This window comes from Macrobrachium rosenbergii, chromosome 19, assembly GCF_040412425.1.
Source record: "Macrobrachium rosenbergii isolate ZJJX-2024 chromosome 19, ASM4041242v1, whole genome shotgun sequence".
Classification (NCBI taxonomy): Eukaryota; Metazoa; Arthropoda; class Malacostraca; order Decapoda; family Palaemonidae; genus Macrobrachium; species Macrobrachium rosenbergii.
In genome coordinates, this window is record NC_089759.1 from 22,591,305 (window position 1) to 22,610,013 (window position 18,709).

An 18,709-nucleotide genomic window follows, 5' to 3' on the forward strand; every position below is an offset into this window, starting at 1 on the left:
GGGCTTCCGTTAGCGTGTGTTGACATGGTCTGAAATATCCTATAACTGACGTTGTTTATAGGCAATAATTTTGAAAGTTTACACATCCCCTGTTTCTTGTGACTAGGTTAACAGTCCTGAGTAAAATATTCATCTCTCTCTCTCTCTCTCTCTCTCTCTCTCTCTCTCTCTCTCTCTCTCTCTCTCTCTCTCTCTCAGAGATAATCTCCAAGAATTTATGTTCTCTTCCTCATTCAGGTCAGGGGCCGTCTCGAGAGAAATGGTTCCACGGGTGCCTCACACGACTGGCTGAGTCTAGCTACTCCTCTCCTTCCTTCCCTCTGTGCCGCAGCTCATTTGAGCGGTCTCTTCTGTAATAATACTTCACAAAGGGTTCAAAGGGAGGCACTGAAAAGAGAAGAAGAAGAAGAAGAAGAAGAAGAAGAAGAAGAAGAAGAAGAAGAAGAAGAAGGAAGGGTAAGGAATGACCTCTCTGCTGCGAACAACAACGTGCACCAGAAAATTCACATGTGACGATTTCTGCAATCAATAGTAGGTCACGTATGGTGGTTCAAGTCTCTCTCTCTCTCTCTCTCTCTCTCTCTCTCTCTCTCTCTCTCCAGCCGTCAGTGTTCGTCTGTCTGTCTATCACATGAAATGCGAAGAGAAATAAACGATCGGTAGCTGTCATGAAATGACAGCTCGACAGAAATATAGAAACCTTTTAATGTTATTGTGGCAAAAAAAAAAATAGAGTAAATATTTTCCGTAAAACGAATCAGATCTTTTATTGTAGACATTTATTATGAAATATACTTGAACTAATCATAGTTTTTTTTTTTTAGAAGAATCACTTACCCCGTGGTTTCTCGGGTCTTATTGTAGTCCATTTTCACTGACCTGATGAATTTTATCTTGTATCTTACACTGGCGTCACAACAGTAAAGGTCACTGATGACAAATAATGAAAAAAGGTACTTAGAGAAGAATACGTAAAGTAAACTTGATAAAAAAGAATTGAAAACATCAATCGTATTAGACTGTAGCTGAACTTCCACTTCCCATATTTCTTCCAGGAGAGAGAGAGAGAGAGAGAGAGAGAGAGAGAGAGAGAGAGAGAGAGAGAGAGAGAGAGAGAGCCAAGCAACGTTCCGTGATGTCGTCGTCCTTCGAGGAATTCCACAACACTGTATCGAAAATTATAACGACGAAGAACACTATTTACGCCTTCGGACGAATCACGAGTAAGTAATGCATGACCCTCTTTATTTCAATCTTTGTTGCTTGTTTCGTACAACGTTTCTTTCCAGATTCTACCACAGTGAATCTGATACTTGTTTATTTTAGAGAGCTGATAAAAAAGAGAGTATATACTTTACATAAATATCTTGGTATGTAAAAAAAAATACAGTATTTGATCTAGAGAATCATTTTTTTTACTGGAAAAGACGGAGAAAATCAATATTCCAGTGAAAAGTCCTGAAAAATAAATCACATCTATCGTTTGTTTCTCTTCGATGTCTGTCAACAACAACAATTCTTCTCTTCTTCTTCTTCTTCTTCTTCTTCTTCTTCTTCTTCTTCTTCTTCTTCTTCTTCTGTAACTTTATTCACTTCTTTGATAGATGCCTCTGAAATTGCTGTTTGTGAACCCGAATGGCCTAAGTTAGTTCACCGAGAAGCAAAAAAAAAAAAAAAAAAAAAAAAAAAAATCGATGATCCAGAAAGGGTTGGAGTTTGGTGGGATAGGAGGGATACGAAAGATTATTATCATTATTATTATTATTATTATTATTATTATTATTATTATTATTATTATTATTATTATTCATAATGAACGACGAGCGTACATTGAACTTGTACGAGAAGCTTCCATAGAATAAAGGCTACAAAGGGAAAACATGAAATGCGAATGAATTAGTAGATATGAATATATATCTCCAAGATACAATAATCTGAATAAATATATCTAATAATAGCAATAAAAAAAATGAAAATATGTAATCAATAACGTTAAATGAAAAGGAATACGGTGGAAGTATCTGACAACATATGAAAATGAGTCAATAAATAGAGGAAGTATGCCCTAGCAAGCGGTAGACAGCAGACAACGAAAAGCAGAAAAGCAAGTGACTTGGGCATACCCATCTGCTCTACGCTGGTGGCGTGCCACGTCGAGAAAGAAGGAAATATTGAGAGACTGGCGATAAACGGGGAGGTCACTTCCTCGTAATTCAAATGTCAACAAAGAGAGAGGGAGAGAGTGGTGTGGGGGGAGGGTGGGGGGGCGGTTGGTTGGCGACCTCTGTTGACTTTTTCATAAAAGTATTTTCTCCAGTCGAGATCATAGACCCCTGGTACCCCCTTTTGTGTCCAGACTGGGGCAGTCCGAAATTAGGCATAATTCGAACGCTGTGGAGATTTCTTTATTAGGATTATCGTCTCTAATGCATACATATATTTTTTTGAGCAAACTTTTCCTGCCGCACTTTTTCTGTCCGCCCTCAGAGCTTAAAAACTACTGAGGCTAGAGGTCTGCAAATTTGTATGTTGATCATCCGACCCCCAATCATCAAACATATCAAATTTCAGCTCTCTAGCCTTAGTAGTTTTTATTTTATTTAAGGTTAAAGTTAGCTATGATCGTGTTTCTGGCAACGCAACAACACAGGCCACCACGGCCGGCTGAGAGTTTCATGGGCAGCGGCTCATACAGCATTATACCGAGACCACCGAAAGATAGATTTATTTTCGGTGGCCTTGATGATAAGCTGTACAGAAAACTCGACTGCATCGAAGAAACTTTTTACTTGTTTTTTGTTATTAAAAATTCCATTTATCAGAAGTTTGCTTAAGTTTCGTGTACGCTGGTGTCAAGTCCATCGGGTGATCTCTAAGATAAGATCACCAAGGGAGATAATTAGAACAATCTTTCTTTCGAAACCACCAAAATAAGAATTCGTAAGTACCCGACTAAATCTATTTTATTGTTCCATCAGAATCCTCTTCGAGTAGTAGGGGATAAAGACCTTTATTTATGATGGAAATTTGGATGTATAAATCACACACAGAGTGCAGTCTGGATGGAATAATTGGAGGAAGATGTCAGGTGTCTTGTGCGACCGAAGAATCAACATACAAGTTAAAGGAAGAGTATATAAGACAGTAGTGAGATCAGCTTTGATGTATGGAGCAGAAACCATGGCTGGTAGAGTGCAAGACAAGAAACTGGATGCGGTAGAGATGAAAATGTTCAGGTGGATGTGTGGAGTAACAAAAATGGACAGGATCAAAAATGAAAGAATAGGAGGAACTACTAAAGTCGTAGAACTATCAAGGAAGGCCCAGCAAAGAAGACTGCAGTGGTATGGCCATGTGATGGAAAGTGGTGGGACATATGTAGGGAGGAGACTGATGCAGATGGAGGTGCCTGGTGGGAGAGCGAGAGGAAGACCGAAGAGGCGAAGGTGGATGGATGTAGTTCGAGAAGACCTGAGTGACAAACAATTGTCAGAGGACGATGTATCTGACCGAGCCAGGTGGAGGAGCAAAGCTGTCAGAAACATCGACCCCGACTGGGAAGTGGGAAAAGATGCAGAGAAAGAAGAAGAAGATTTTATCATTACCAAATGACAATAAAAGATTAGATATGATAAAATAATAATCTAAATCAACTGCTGTATTCTGAAGTCTAGAAAGCCCCTTTACTTTTAACCTTTTAAACAAAAAAAGGGGTGTCTACATTACAGCAATTATTCAGAAAGGCAATTACCAAGAAATGATGAGGTGATCAGTACCAGATAATGCTACAGAATGGATGCCACATTATAGTGAAGTTTCTTTATATTGATGACTGTGTGATCAAAGAATCGAATTATTTACCTAATTAAAAAACTCTCTCTCTCTCTCTCTCTCTCTCTCTCTCTCTCTCTCTCTCTCTCTCTCTCTCTCTCTCTCTCTCTTACGAAACGAAATTGGAGCAAATGCACCTAATTCAGCTGCAAGCGTTCCACTGCCTCATATTTTGATTTCAAGAAGAAACGTATTTTCATGTAATTGAGGAAAATTTAACGCATTATCAAATGTCATTGAGACAGACTGCATTTTCTGTTTGTATTTAGTTAGCTGAAGTCTGATCATAATTTTGGTCCTTTTGGGATCCATTGCTTATAGTCAGTATATGTATATATAAGTGTATATATAATATATATATATATATATATATATATATATATATATATATATATATATATATATATATATATATTATATTATATATAAATATATATATATATATATATATATATATATATATATATATATATATATTTATATATATATATAAATAAATATATATGTATATATATATATATATATATATACATATATATATATATATATATATATCCATTGCTTATAGTCAGTATATGTATATGTGTATATATATATATATATATATATATATATATATATATATATATATATTATATAAATATATATATATATATATAAATAAATAAATATATATGTATATATATATATATATATATATATATATAAATATAAATATATATATTTATTTTTTTTTACATATATATATATCTTTACATATATAAAGACACAATCCAAAGATCAGTTTTCCAGCTTAGTCTTCCAAAACGCGTTCCCATTTACCTCAAGTTATATATACCTGGGTGCGAAACACGTTGGCCCAGGTCGCGATCTCATTAACCAGACTTCCCTCCCCCTCTTTTTTTTTTAATGACCTTTTAATTAGCTGTTTTTATTTCGACCGTTTTCCCCATTCCCTATCATGCCACATTCATCACCGGCGTGATAGGACATAATCTTACTTAAACAATGAAAAACAAAGACTTTGTTTTTTGCGAATCGCGCGGTCGAGTTCAGCAATTTTTTGGTTGATTTTTTCTATTTGATCAACATAAAAAGGGCTAATTATATCTAAACATGGAAAGAGCTGATTATACATTTTTTTATGACAAGACCGTGGTGGGGTCGGATGCCCACAAAAAAGGTAAAAAGGGTAAAAAAAAGGGGATATGTGGTATTTGACTTTTATACTGACAAACCTTTCTGAAAGGAATTACGTAAAAGAAATTTAGGGTCGTTCATGATTTCCATAACGTTTGTGCAATTTCTCTATTTACGGAGACGGTTGATTGTATTAATGTGAAATTATAGTCAGTTTTCGAAATGACACCAGGGAACAGTGTCAGCCATAATTTTGTCTTCACGCTGGTTATAACACGAATGAGTCTTGGAAAGAAGATAGTAAGTATAATTGTAATAGTACTTAACGCTACGCCGTTACTGAACAATTATTTTATTTTTTTGTTGACAATCAAAACTGATCTACGCACAAAAAATTTCAGACTCAGGCTAAAATAATTCGGAATATATATGTTCGTTACAGCCTCATTGTATTTCTTTTATTTCCTAGGAAACTGATTCTCATAGAAGTGAAGCTGAATGCAAAATATAAATGAGAAAAAAAAATTTTATCAAAAAAAAGTTCTCATAGATTCCTGTCAGAGTACGCTGGGGGTGAATTTCTAAATCAACCATTACCATTAACCATGGCCTTACCATATGGAAAAAGCTTGCTTCATAAGTTAATTGCCACGAATGAATGAAAAACCGTAATTATAACGTTAGGTATGGCCTTAGGCTATATGCGTCATTTGAAAAAGACCTGTCTGTACTATATAAATATATATACATATATATATGTATATATATATATATATATATATATATATATATATATATATATATATATATATGTATGTATGTATGTATATATTATATAAAAAATATGTATATATATATATATATATATATATATATATATATATATATATATATATATATATATATATATATATATATATAGCAATGGGGCAAGAAACATGCCATTATAAAAATCAGTGTCTAAAACTTTGCAGCAGACCACAAGGGCCTGATTTTGGGGCCACGCGTCACAACGAGACGCGGAAACCGAAAAACGCGCGACCTCGACACTTGCGACGAAATGTATCATTGCGTATCTTGCTGAGAGTCAAAGAAAAAAAAAGAAGAAGAAGAATGAAGTCATAAAACACAGGATTTACGACACGCGATCTGAGGGTCTACAGGATTAACTGAGATTTCTGAGTGCCGGATTTGCTATCATTTTCTTGCTAGCTGACGTCAACAAGTGTGTAATCAATGGTATTAAGCTAAGCCCTCTCTGGTTGCCAGCTTTGTGATCCTAGTTACTGGCAATTTCCATTTTCACTTTTTTTCTACGCTTTCTTGCATCGGTGTAATGGCGCGTAGTGTGCAAGAAGTCCTTTTCTTGCATCTTTTTGGCTTCTTGCAACAAACTCCGCGTTAAGCTGCCAATACTGGTGGCGATAATGGAGTCACGAACATGCATGACTTCAATTCCACCCCCAATATTAATCAAATTAACGCAGGGTTTTGGGGCTAGATGCTCCAAAATGGCGCAAAACATTGCCCCGTGGGACGTGGCTTCCATGACTCATTCCTCGACGAAAGGAAGACACAATATTTTCAGAACATCACCTTTTTGATTTACATGCATTTCTTCATTTACTGATATTGAATTTATTTTATAACATGTTTTTACAAAGATTCAGCGATGAGTTTAGAATGTCAGGCACATCCAAACCCGAGGAACAAAAACTGACAATTTTAAGAAAAAACAGTTTCGTATCTGTTGGGGGTATTGCCCCAGCAGCTTTTATTGACAGTTACCCAATTAGTCCCACAGGGAAAATAAAGGAATATTAGAAAATAGACATAGATAACCGAAGATATATGATTTGCTTAAAGACACTCTTATACCGCGTTAGCGAGTTTCCACTCTCTATGCTCGTACTCTTTCAAAGGCTGGGGAAGACACAAACTGAGTGAATACTAGATTGTTACTTGAGGGAACAAGGTGTTTCTGTGCTTTGGAAATGTGGCAGTGATATTGACCCTTAAGAAATAATACATTTCTGGTACTGAAAATTTTTCCAGAGTAAAAAAATTGTCCAGCTTCGAAATTATTGAAGAAAGGCTTGGGAATCGTGAGTTTAAAATGCCAAATAAATAAATAAATAAATTTATATATATATATATATATATATATATATATATATATATATATATATATATATATATATATATACATATACACATACGTTTGAGTGTGTATAAGTGCTTCCTTACAATAATTATGGAGTGACCCGTTTCATTAATTTTTAACGTAAGAATTATGCAAGAAGTGTCACCATGAAAGCAGGAACAATCAGGCACTTGAGTCTCTCTCTCTCTCTCTCTCTCTCTCTCTCTCTCTCCAAGACCTTTATCACAGGATCCCATGTCTTTTGGCTTAGTAGCCATCATCCTGTTTAGATGACTCAGACACTGCTTTTTCTTTCTTTCTTTCTTTCTTTCTGTCTTTCTTTCTTTCTTTTTTCTTTTTCTTTCTTTTCCTGTCTTCGTCTTTCTTTCTTTCATTCTTCCTTTCTCTCTTTCTGTCTTTCTTTCTCTCCGTCTTTCTTTCCTTCTTCTTTCGCTGGCTCTTCATACGGCAAACGAAGTTCGTGTTAGATCTAACTGAAGAGATCATAGCATGTAGCAAATGTTCGCGAAAGGTGTAATATTTCATTACATCACTCGATTTACACGGATTATGAACGGCCTGGGAAAATATTATAGATAGGGACCTACTGGTTAACGAGGAGCGTGAGCAATCTCAGGAGCGAATCCTGAGGAACTGACTTAATGTGTAGTCATCATCTAAAACGTCAGTTTTGGAACTTTTCAAGATGATGTTAAAGTGTAGCTGACTTACAGACTGAAGTTATTTTTGTCAGAAGATAGAACCCTTTCTGAAAAATAACAATATTGCTTACTCAAATACATCCGGATTCATCTGAAAGTTCAATCTATATTTCTAAGACCAACAGTCAAATCAAATTTCGCTAGAATTCATCATCAAATTTTTGAGATATCTTGTGGATAGACACAAGCAAGTAGATGAATGCATACCCTCTGTCTAGTTTTGCTGGAAAGGAAAATAACGGAAAGAGTGAAAGGAATCTTGTATTCAGCATTACCATCTTACTGTAAACACAGATGCTCTTGACCCGCATCAACCTCATTACGGGATTATCTTCCTGACAGCCATTTATATAATTTTATTCAAATAATCGCATCGTCCATAAAGGCTGTGTGTATGTGTGTGTATGTGTGTGTGTGTGTGTAGCAGTCATGGCAAAGACTCTGCTGATGAAAGGTACGACTGAAATGTGAAGACGGTGGAAGCCTATTCTCTGACGTGCAGGTAAATCGGCTTAATGGTAGGCTGACAATTACCCAAGAAGCATTGACATACACATACACACACGCGCACACACACACACACACACAGAGAGAGAGAGAGAGAGAGAGAGAGAGAGAGAGAGAGAGAGAGAGAAAGCATTAGTTACGGTAGTAATGATGATGTATGCATCCAAACTCCGTTTGAATGTTACTACAAAAAAAAAAAAAAACATACGCCAATAAACTAGTTCAATTGCGCAGTCAGTCAATGTTTTTCAGAGTACCTTAATATCTAATCAGAGATTAAGTTAAACTAACGACTTTTTCATATGCTAAAACCTTATTTTTTACCAAAAAATATGATTGCATTTAACTTCAAAATATCTTTTTTTGTATACAAAATTTGAAGAGAATAAGTTTATATGTTGCATATTCAACATATATCGGTACTTTTATCAAATAATGGTTTTCTTGTGTTGTGAAGAGATAAACGCGGTCATTGACTGATTTATGACTAAAAACCGGCGTCACAGTAACTAGGGTCAAAGACCAAAACAAGATCGAATATTATGAGGGAAGAATTTAAATGGACTCCCTCCTTTCTTATGTGATGATATATCTGCCTTTCCAAACGAGCGCAGGAATGACTTGAGGAAACACACAGGAAGGTAGAAAGTTCCGTATCCCCCAACTGAAAGGGAGGAAAATATTTTTCCCTAGTAGCCAAGAAAACACGGCAGGACATCCAGTATGCGCTTTTCTAGCCCAGGCCAGGAAAATAAGGAAAATTATTAGGAGAGAAACGGCCATTGAATCTGCCAATATGAGGTTTCCGTGACTTTTGCAATTTATTTTTCAAGTTGGAGAGGCTGAGTGCTAGAGGATGAACATTTCACAGTCTGGTGTATATATATATATATATATATATATATATATATATATATATATATATATATATATATATATATATATGTATATATATATAATATATATATGTACAGTATATACATGTATATATATAATTATATGTAGATGTAAAAATATATAAGAATATATACACATAAATATGCACATATATATATAATATACACACACACACATATATATATATATATATATATATATATATATATATATATATATATATATATATATATATATATATATATATACACACACACATATACGTACACGCTTCCGCACTGAGAACTTAAAAGATAGGAAAGGATCATGAAATGACAATAATGAATGAAAACTGGTTTGCATTTTATAAATCAAATGAACGCCCAAAACAGATGTGTCTGAGTACACCATCTGGAAAATGGACTGAGTTTTGGAATATTAAAAGTGCTGTTCTATTAGTCACTGGATATGTACTCAATTACTAATTTTCCAAGGCCCGTTTCTTGAGTCATTTGTCAACCTATGCGCTTGTGACAACCAGGACAAAATAGGACAATAAATGGGGATGGATAAGTGAGAAGCCTACGCCTGAAGGGGTCAGTGGATCCGCCTCTTGGAAAAAGCAAGTTTATACAACTCAGGAAAACAAAAGACTAATTGTTTGCGAATGGTCAGGCCTATGGGCAAACTCCGTATACTTGGTAATCATCTTACAATGATTTAAAGGATTATTTAATTATGAGAATACGGACATTTAAAATATTTGAATAATCTTGTTCTTCACAAGACCGTTTGCTGGGGGTATTAATTTGCATAAATTTTCATAGTCTGAATGATGAAAAATACTCCTCAGAAAAAAAAAAAAAAACAGAATTCCTGAATAGTCCCGAACCATTAATGTGGCCCTTTAAGGTAAGTGATCATATCCTTGGATGTTGCTTTTGTCGTTCTACTGTGAAAGCGATGTTTTTTCTGGAGTGCTTGCAATGGTGTCACAATATTCTGTTCTCTCTGATATGCTTGCCATCGTGCTAACAACTTCTTTGTTTTTATCTGATTTCCTAACTTACTACCTGCCAATTTCAAGAACGATTTTGAAATTCTCCACCCCCCAAAAAAAATGGGTGAATGTTTTCTTCTCGGTGTATTTCTGAAACCTCTTGCCTGAAAGACTTTAGCTGCTACCTTTCATCCAGGAAGTCTATCGATTCGTTATAGATTTGTAAGCCCTGTGGGAAACATATTCTTCCACTACCGTAAAATTTAAAAAAATAATCGATTCCTTAAGTTGCTCTATTCGGCAGGTAATATTTTGAATGTACCATTGTTTGTAAAACTTGGTACGGTGTTAAAAATATATATTTAAAATCCTTAAGCTTTACGAAGACTGCTGTCCTCATCTTCAGAGAATTCTCAAAAAGGTTCTCTGGTCTCGTAATCTTGTGTGACGTTTTCAGTGCGTTAGGTTATTTCTCCCGCATTTAAAATCGTTTCGTACGACTGTCTGTAAATCATTACGATTCTTGCAGGTGATTTCAGTATCAAAGATACTATCGTAGTATTATCTTTAATATTTTAACTTCTGAACAGCTGAATTATAATGTAGGATAATTCGTGTCTTTTAAAAGAAATGTTGCAGGCAAAATTCAAACTCAGTTTAAATTTTCAAATTCACATGAGGGAGTTTACGTGAAGTAAATTCATGGTTCAGGTACATGCTTATATTTTCTGTAGAAAGCTCGTGAATCCTTAGAAGAGAAGCAATAAATAAATAAATAAATAAATTAATTAATTAATCAATCAGAAACAGGCTTTGAAAATCTATGCTTGACTGAAGAATTTCAGTTCAGAATCATTGTCCTATTCGATAGACCTTCAACTTTCATTTGAAGCAGAGAAGGCACCAGCATTGTCTTTGCATGAAATTATCTCCACTGGTTCTTTAAAGTGAAATCTTCTTGTGGCTCTGAGCTTACCATTTCTTACATCTGCTTTTGCCGTGTTATGAGATGCCAAAAAAAAAAACATTACGTTTTGTTTTTCTTCTCTGTGGCTGCCCTGCAATTGTTTATTCTCTTTATCTAAGGCTTTACTTGCGCCTCAGTTATTTACAGAAATGAGATTTGATTTCATTATTCCCCTTTTAGAGCATTCTAGCCTTTTTATTCTCTTCAAAATCCTATAGCTAGAGCATACGTGGTCACACACACACACACACACTTTTCCTGTCAACTTTTACTGAACTGTCGCCCAGCAAAGGAAAGGCTAGCAAGTACTGGCGACTAGATTTAAATCAGGTACGCTCGCGTCTTCAGTGTTGCCACCAGCATTGTCTACAATATACCTGGAACTAAGTTTGGTGATAAGAAGTTGAGAGATGACAGAAAACGTGTTCTTATGACCCACTGATAGCTTACAAAAAAACTCAGCGAGTCTGACTGCTTTGTGTTCAGCTTCTTTTTTTGTGAAGTGAAGATATTTTTTAAAAGCTTTTCCTTGACATTCATCTCCTCGAGTAGAGAACTCGGATTACTAGACCTAATTCATGTTTAGGTTTCCCGTTTTCTGCGTTTGCGCCATGACTCTCCTTCACTGTGACTCCCTCACTTTTGTTCTGCATGTTTGTCTTCCTGTCGTGACGTGTGTGTCTCCTTTCTAACCTATCGCTTGCTAACCGACAGAGTATGGACCAGACGAGTTTTGTTCAACTTGCTTGCCTACAGAAACTGCAGAAGAAGGAGGAGAATGCGTCTGCGAGAGCAAACAACCTCGCAAGATTCGCGAAGTTCCTCGTCCTCCAGCCATTGAGCCTAAGACTCCAGCTCAAGAGGAGGACGAAGAATGGGAAGAGGCCAATGACGATGATGATGATTCCAGCGACGATGACAGCAGTGGCAGTGACGACGATTGCGAGGTTGATGGTGACGGCGGTGGCGGTGGGAAAAGCGATGGCGACGGCGGACGCCGGAAGGTCACGAAGAAGCCGCTGCAAGTGAAATCTTTTTCTAAAATACGCAGCTTCAAGAAGGTCGTCAGGAGAGTGGTTCAGACGCAGTCAGTGATTCAGACGGTGGAGAACAACGTAGGGAGGAGTGAGTACTTCTTTTTATTTCAAATAAAGATGACAAACATGAGTGAAAGTTTTTCTTGGGAAAGTAATATCTTCATAACAAATTAATTCTTCATTGTTTTGTCCATGAGAAATTCTCATTGTAAAGATGCAAATAGAAAGCAAATATAATTCTTGAAAGAGGTAGGCAATCGTTGTCAGCGGACACTATCTTCATAACAAAAAAACAATTCTTCTTTATATTGCATAGCTGAGATTATTCATGTTATGATTATTGAAGATGAAATTGACCTTTCTCCAGATATCTTGACAAATACTAAATTTTATCTTTCCGTGAAGTTCTTAAAATATTTATATTTTCGGTTACAGACAAAGTTATCGTTGCTTCAAAGAGCAAGGGACTGTCTAAGGTCCCTGTGACAGGAGGCAGCCCGATTTCTGAAGAGATTGCCATTGTAAGTAAAAAAAAAAAAGTTATTTGGGTTTAATTAACATTTATAATGTGCCTTCTCAAGCTGGTTGCTATTTGAGTACGCAGTAAGGCTTTTTGTTTCAAATTTCAGGTAACATAGAAAGATAAGTTCACCCCGCAAAAAAAAAATCTAGTTTTCTAAAAGATATTTAATCTAGTGTTAAATCGATATAGTTACGAATATCTAACGAAGAGGCAGTTTTTCTATACACCTTTATTCTGTTCTATTCTGTTGCCATATTGAAGACTTAGGGAGGTGCGACTTAACAGAAGACATTTGCAAGTAAAAAATGCGCCGAAGTTTCTTCAGCGCAATCGAGTTTTCTGTACAGTCACTACAGCGTATGATCAAGGCTACCGAAAATAAAGCTATCTCTCGGTGGTCTCCGTATAATGCTATATGAGCCACGGCCCATGAAACTTTAACCACGGCCCAGTGGTGGCATATCCTGTATCGTTGGCAGAGGCACGATTATGGCTAACTTTAACCTTGAACAAAATAAAAACTACTGAGGCTAGAGGGCTGTAATTTGGTATGTTGAATGATTGGAGGGTGGATGATCAACATTCCAATTTGCAGCCCTCTAGCCTCAGTACTTTTTAAGATCTGAGGGCGGACAGAAAAAAGTGCAGACGGACAGAGAAAGTCGGCACCATAGTTTTCTTTTCAGAAAACTAAAAAGGACAAGGAATCAGTAACGGCTATGGAACGTGCCACTTGGAGACCATTAAAAAGTGGGGCCTAATCTTGCCTCTTGAAAGCAAGAAGATTATAGGAATTAAGAAAAAAATCTGCATGATTATTGATTATTGTCTAATATAGAGGAAGCAAAAAAGATACTAATTTGCTTTTCAAATCGGGCACTGCATCACAGAAAATGTTCTTAGTGCTTTGGAAGTTTAATTTTCTTTTATCAGTAACCAAAACGAAGTGACGAACGTTCAAGTGGATTTCGGAGAAACAGAAAACAGCTACCATACTTAGCTTCGGCTGAAAGACATGAACTGGCGTCATAAACAGAGAAAGGTGAATTTTCTTGGACATTTGCTACTATTGATCTCTTGCATTCGTGTATGAGAACATGGATTTCAGTCTGCGTTTTATTTCTACGTCTTTTAAAAGTTTTATGATGGCAATTTTCTATTTTTCTTTGGATGTTTGAAATTAGATGATTATTCTTCATTCTACATCGCAATGAAACTGAATTTGTAGGTGTTACGTCATTTATTCTAAATTTTCAAGAGAAAAGAACGATGTTATTAGGAACCTAAGCCTGAAGAAAGGGGAAGAATAAAACGGAAGGAAGACTCATCAAGGAGCAGACGTTATAAGAGAAAGTAAAGACAGAAGTAGGAAGAGAATTCCAAAACCTGGTAGTAAAGGGGAAAAAGTCATTTAACCGATTTATTGTCATTTATGTCTTTTGTGGTTTAGATTTCCTTTGAATTGAAGAACACAATCAAACTGCAAAAAAAAAAAAATAAATAAATAAATAAAAAGAATCAAATTATTGAAATTTATTTCGATTTAATAAAAATAAATTATTGAACAAATAAAAATAAAAATATAGAAGTAATTAAAAATAAGGAGTAAAATTGAATAAATAAATATAGGTAAAAATAACTGTACTGAAATTGACGGTCCATGTTACCATGTCCGGCTAGAACAAAGAGCAGACTTTGCTGTACTGCTTAACACAGTCGACGAAGCTGCAGAAATGTTTTGGCTGCTAACGTCAATCTTTTGAAACACTGACTTTTGAAACTGCACCAATTTAAAGCATGTTGGGTGACTGACAAGTTTCTATCGTCAAAGTTCCCGACGACCACAGATGTACCCAAGATCGTGTGTATTCTAGTGAGTCTAAACGTACCCAAAAGTAAATGCTGCAGAGGACGATATCAATTTCAGGGTACATTAAGAGTCGCCCTTCGGAGTAAAAGTGGTAAAACACCCTTATAATAGACCGTTATGCAAGAATCCAGCTGTTTGAAGGTATATTATTTTATGACAGTAACTGGGAGGCATCCATGGTTATTCTAGGTTAGGTTCCCAAGTTTTAGTGATCTAGCATTATCAAACAATCAGACATCAAATCCACTGCGGTCGTGTTTGTAGGACTGGACACTGCATATCAACCAATCACCTCTGAGTACGTTTTGTACCGGGACACTCACTTGTGGTAGTTGGTTAAAATTACCACAAGGACTGTGAGACCTCAAACCAGTTCCTGTTACTTCATAATTTTCTCTTCTTTTCTCCCTTCCGATCTTCTAATTCTTCTTCTCGTTCCCAGGAGCTTCGACGTCGGGTCTTCGGCAGTGCCGAGCTGATCGGATCGTCGCTGGGGGAGTGGATGGGCGTCCCCTTCTGCTTCCAGGGGGGCCAGAAGCAAGGGTGCTCTTGCCTGCTGAAGATGAAGAGGGCAGTCACGAAGGGATTCCTGATGTGCGTCCAAGGGTACATCCTGAAGCACATCCTCTTCAACAGGAACGTCAAAGTCAAAGAGAAACAGAGACTTCTCCTCACGACTTCCATGAATTCCGATTCTCTCAAGTGGTGAGGAACATTATTTTGCTTGTCTGCGGTTAGTCATTGAATGGTAATGATGGATTATGATGGTCTTTATATACAAGGCTATTGTTGCTTAATGAAAAATTATAATTATGATATACTTTCACAGCTATAATCATGATATCATTATCAAAGTAAACCTCAAGGCAAGAAATTAGAGAATGGTTCGACACAATCCTTGAAAATCAGTAGTAATGATAGCTGAAATAATAATAATAATAATAATAATAATAATAATAATAATAATAATAATAATAATAATAATAATAATAATAATAATAATAAAGTTCATTTGTATTCGTTGCGTTAGCAGTAGGAGTAAGACAAAAAATATCGGAATAAATAACAAGAACAATATCAAAAGCAAGCTCATTATCAATAACATCACTGAGTGTGACCAAGAATGACTCAAAGTCAAGCAAATTAAAAAAAAAAATGAAAGCGAAATCTGTATCAAATAATGACTATGTGACCACCAAGCTCTTGCATAACCATTCTGCTCGGCCAATACCGAGACACCACTTATTTGGGATCGATACCTAGACACAATAAAGTTCATTTTCGTGCAAAGAATTTGGCCCGTTTCCCAGGAAATCGACCCAGAAGAACGACCGGCCGAGGATGGATTACGGTTCTCGAACCATGTTTATTATTTTCTCGAATTCTATTTTCCTCAGATGCGATACTTCAGTTCTTATTCGCTCGGGGTAACTTCAGCAATGCACGTAAATCTGGTGAGGGGTATAAACAATTATTCTCTCGGATGCAGTTTTTAATGTTCGAGGTTGGTTCCAGTGTTGTACCCTCACCCACACACACACACGCGGTCTCAAAATAATGAAAAGTAAAAGATTATACAAAAAAAGCAACACTACCAATTTGCTCTCTGCTGCTGCAATGTTCTTGCAAAATTGATGGTAATTTCTATTTCGCAACAGAATTTGCGATTCACTCTACATTACACTGTCACGAAAAGCTACGTGATCAGGTTACGTGACACGTTCTGCCTGTGAGTTACGTGAGCTCAGTCACTTCATTCTTGACTTGAGTGAATACTTATGTTGGAGTGCTTGAGTATTAAGTGATGTCAGGTTCACGGGGTATGTGAATAAAAAGTAAAAAATTAAATTTTCAGAAAATATAAATCATTTTTGTCAGCAAGTCCTAACTTTTTCAAGAAACAATTCCAAAATTTTTATAACACTGCCACCTTTTAAATAAAATCTAATTTACTACAAATGAACTTTGCACACAAAATTACGAACTAAGTCTTCGGGCCAGCCCTTAGAAGAGTTCTTTTAGATCAGTGGGTTGATAAAACTAATCTTTAAAAAAAAAGCCTTACATTTCCACTAATTATGGGAAGTCTGAAATTTACCTTTCTGATTTATATCTTGGAAGTACAACATTTTTCCCCTTTCGTGCGGTAATGTCTAAAATTAGGATAGCTGTTGAAGCAAAGTCCAGGCCTTTCTTTATCTTTTTGCGCACATTGGATAATTTTGCTGAATTAAGATTCGCCAAAAATATATTTGGGAAATGGCAAATATAAGAGCAGTAATATACTGGTTTTCGCGTTAAATAATTCACAGAAGTAATATGTAACTGACCCTCGTACGTTCTCACTAAATTATTGGATTGTGTGAAGGCCAAAAGACCATTCACCCCTCACGACAGAACGATTTCCCAAAACGGCTTTCTGGCAAGGCTCCGAGGGGCATTTACACACTACAACAGTCAAAATGGTCATATGTTTCTTGTGATAATGGAATAAGCATTTTGCTGCTTAAATAATTCAGTGGTCACCTAGAGTCATTTGTTTCTTGTGATAGTGCAGCACTAAGAAATTTACTTTATAAATAAGTCAGTGGTCACCAAGCCTATAAATAAGTCAGTGGTCACCAAGCCTATGTGACAACGTTGAAAAGTCATTGACGCATTTCCCTATTAGCTTTATGACGAAGCTTAATAAATATTAAAGCACTATAATAACAAGTAAAAAATGCGCCGATATTTCTTCGGCGCAATCGAGTTTTCTGTACAGCCGGTACAGAGTATAACCAAGGCCACCGAAAATAAATCTATCTTCCGGTGGCCTCGGTATAATGCTGTATGAGCCGCGGTCATGAAACTTTAACCATGGCCCGGTGGTGGCCTATCCTATATCGTTGCCAGAATAACGATTATGGCTAACCTTAACCTTAAATAAAATAAGAATTACTAAGGCTAGAGGGCTGCAATTTGGTATGTTTGATGATTGGAGGGTGGATGATTAATATACCAATTTGCAGCCCTCTGGCCCCAGTAGTTTTTAAGATCTGAGGGCGGACAGAATAAAGTGCCGACGGACAGATAAAGCCGGCACAATAGAACGCTTAAATGCTCAACCACGCTTTGCAAGTTTACTTGTTTCAGGATTTTCACTTGTTTGACTGCCATTCACAGAACATATGTATCATAAAGCGAAGGTATAATTAAAAAAAATATCAATTGCGAAGGAAGAGGAGCAGGTATAATTAAGAATAATAACCAATCTATTTTCTTTTTCATGCGGGAAAGAAAATATTGAGTAAAAAGTTAAAGATTCTCACGCAAGCTTCCAAAGACGAAGTAGATAACATGAAAAAAAAACCTGAATTATTTGTATCAAGGTGTCCCACGTGAATATAAATTCTCATTGCGATACCGACCACTTCCGGTACATTTTCCATAAAAATGAAGTAAACATGATCAGTTTTTGTCGTGACATTCAACACTCCCGCTACGCATTTCATCAAAGTCATGTATCGAAAATTTTCCGTGTAATTAAATCAATAAATATTCAAGGGATCTTGATTATTAGCGATTATTAAGTGTTTTACGAAACGAACGATTTTTTAAATTTTTTATATTTAGCATGAGGACGATTTTACCATCTTGCAGTTCGTGTTGCCAAGTATTCCCACAATTATTTCTCTCAATATTCCTTCTTCTCTTGAACGACGTACTGAACGGTTCCAGTACTAATGAATGGCGTGTACAGAACATAAGATGATTTCAGAAGACTTGCAAATCAAACTGATTCTTCAGGATAGTTTCCTCAAGTGATGTCAAGCTAGTCTGTCTCTTATTATTATTATTATTATTATTATTATTATTATTATTATTATTATTATTATTATTATTATTATTATTATTATTATTATTAATCACAGTGCAACAAACAAACAAAAAAATAGACACAAAGAGCCAGGCAATCTTCCATAGGACAGAATACTAATTTGCAAAAGAGGAGATGTTGGAAAAACAGAAAAAATAATTATTAGAATAACATCGTGATTACTCTACTAGTCCACAGACAAAGGCAAGATAATCAATTTTCAAAACCAAACCG

The 18,709-nt window shown here is 35.9% G+C and overlaps 1 protein-coding gene across 1 annotated transcript in view; it reads left to right on the top strand.

Annotated features, from left to right (window-relative positions):
* The first annotated feature begins 1,135 nt into the window (after window positions 1-1,135).
* LOC136848514 (inactive ubiquitin carboxyl-terminal hydrolase MINDY-4B-like) overlaps window positions 1,136-18,709 on the top strand; it is a 29,900-nt gene continuing 12,326 nt past the window's right edge. The window contains exons 1-4 of the mRNA XM_067120784.1: window positions 1,136-1,223; window positions 11,901-12,311; window positions 12,659-12,744; window positions 15,059-15,321. Of these exons, the coding sequence (XP_066976885.1) occupies window positions 1,136-1,223; window positions 11,901-12,311; window positions 12,659-12,744; window positions 15,059-15,321 (848 nt within the window). The remainder of the gene's footprint in view (window positions 1,224-11,900; window positions 12,312-12,658; window positions 12,745-15,058; window positions 15,322-18,709) is intronic.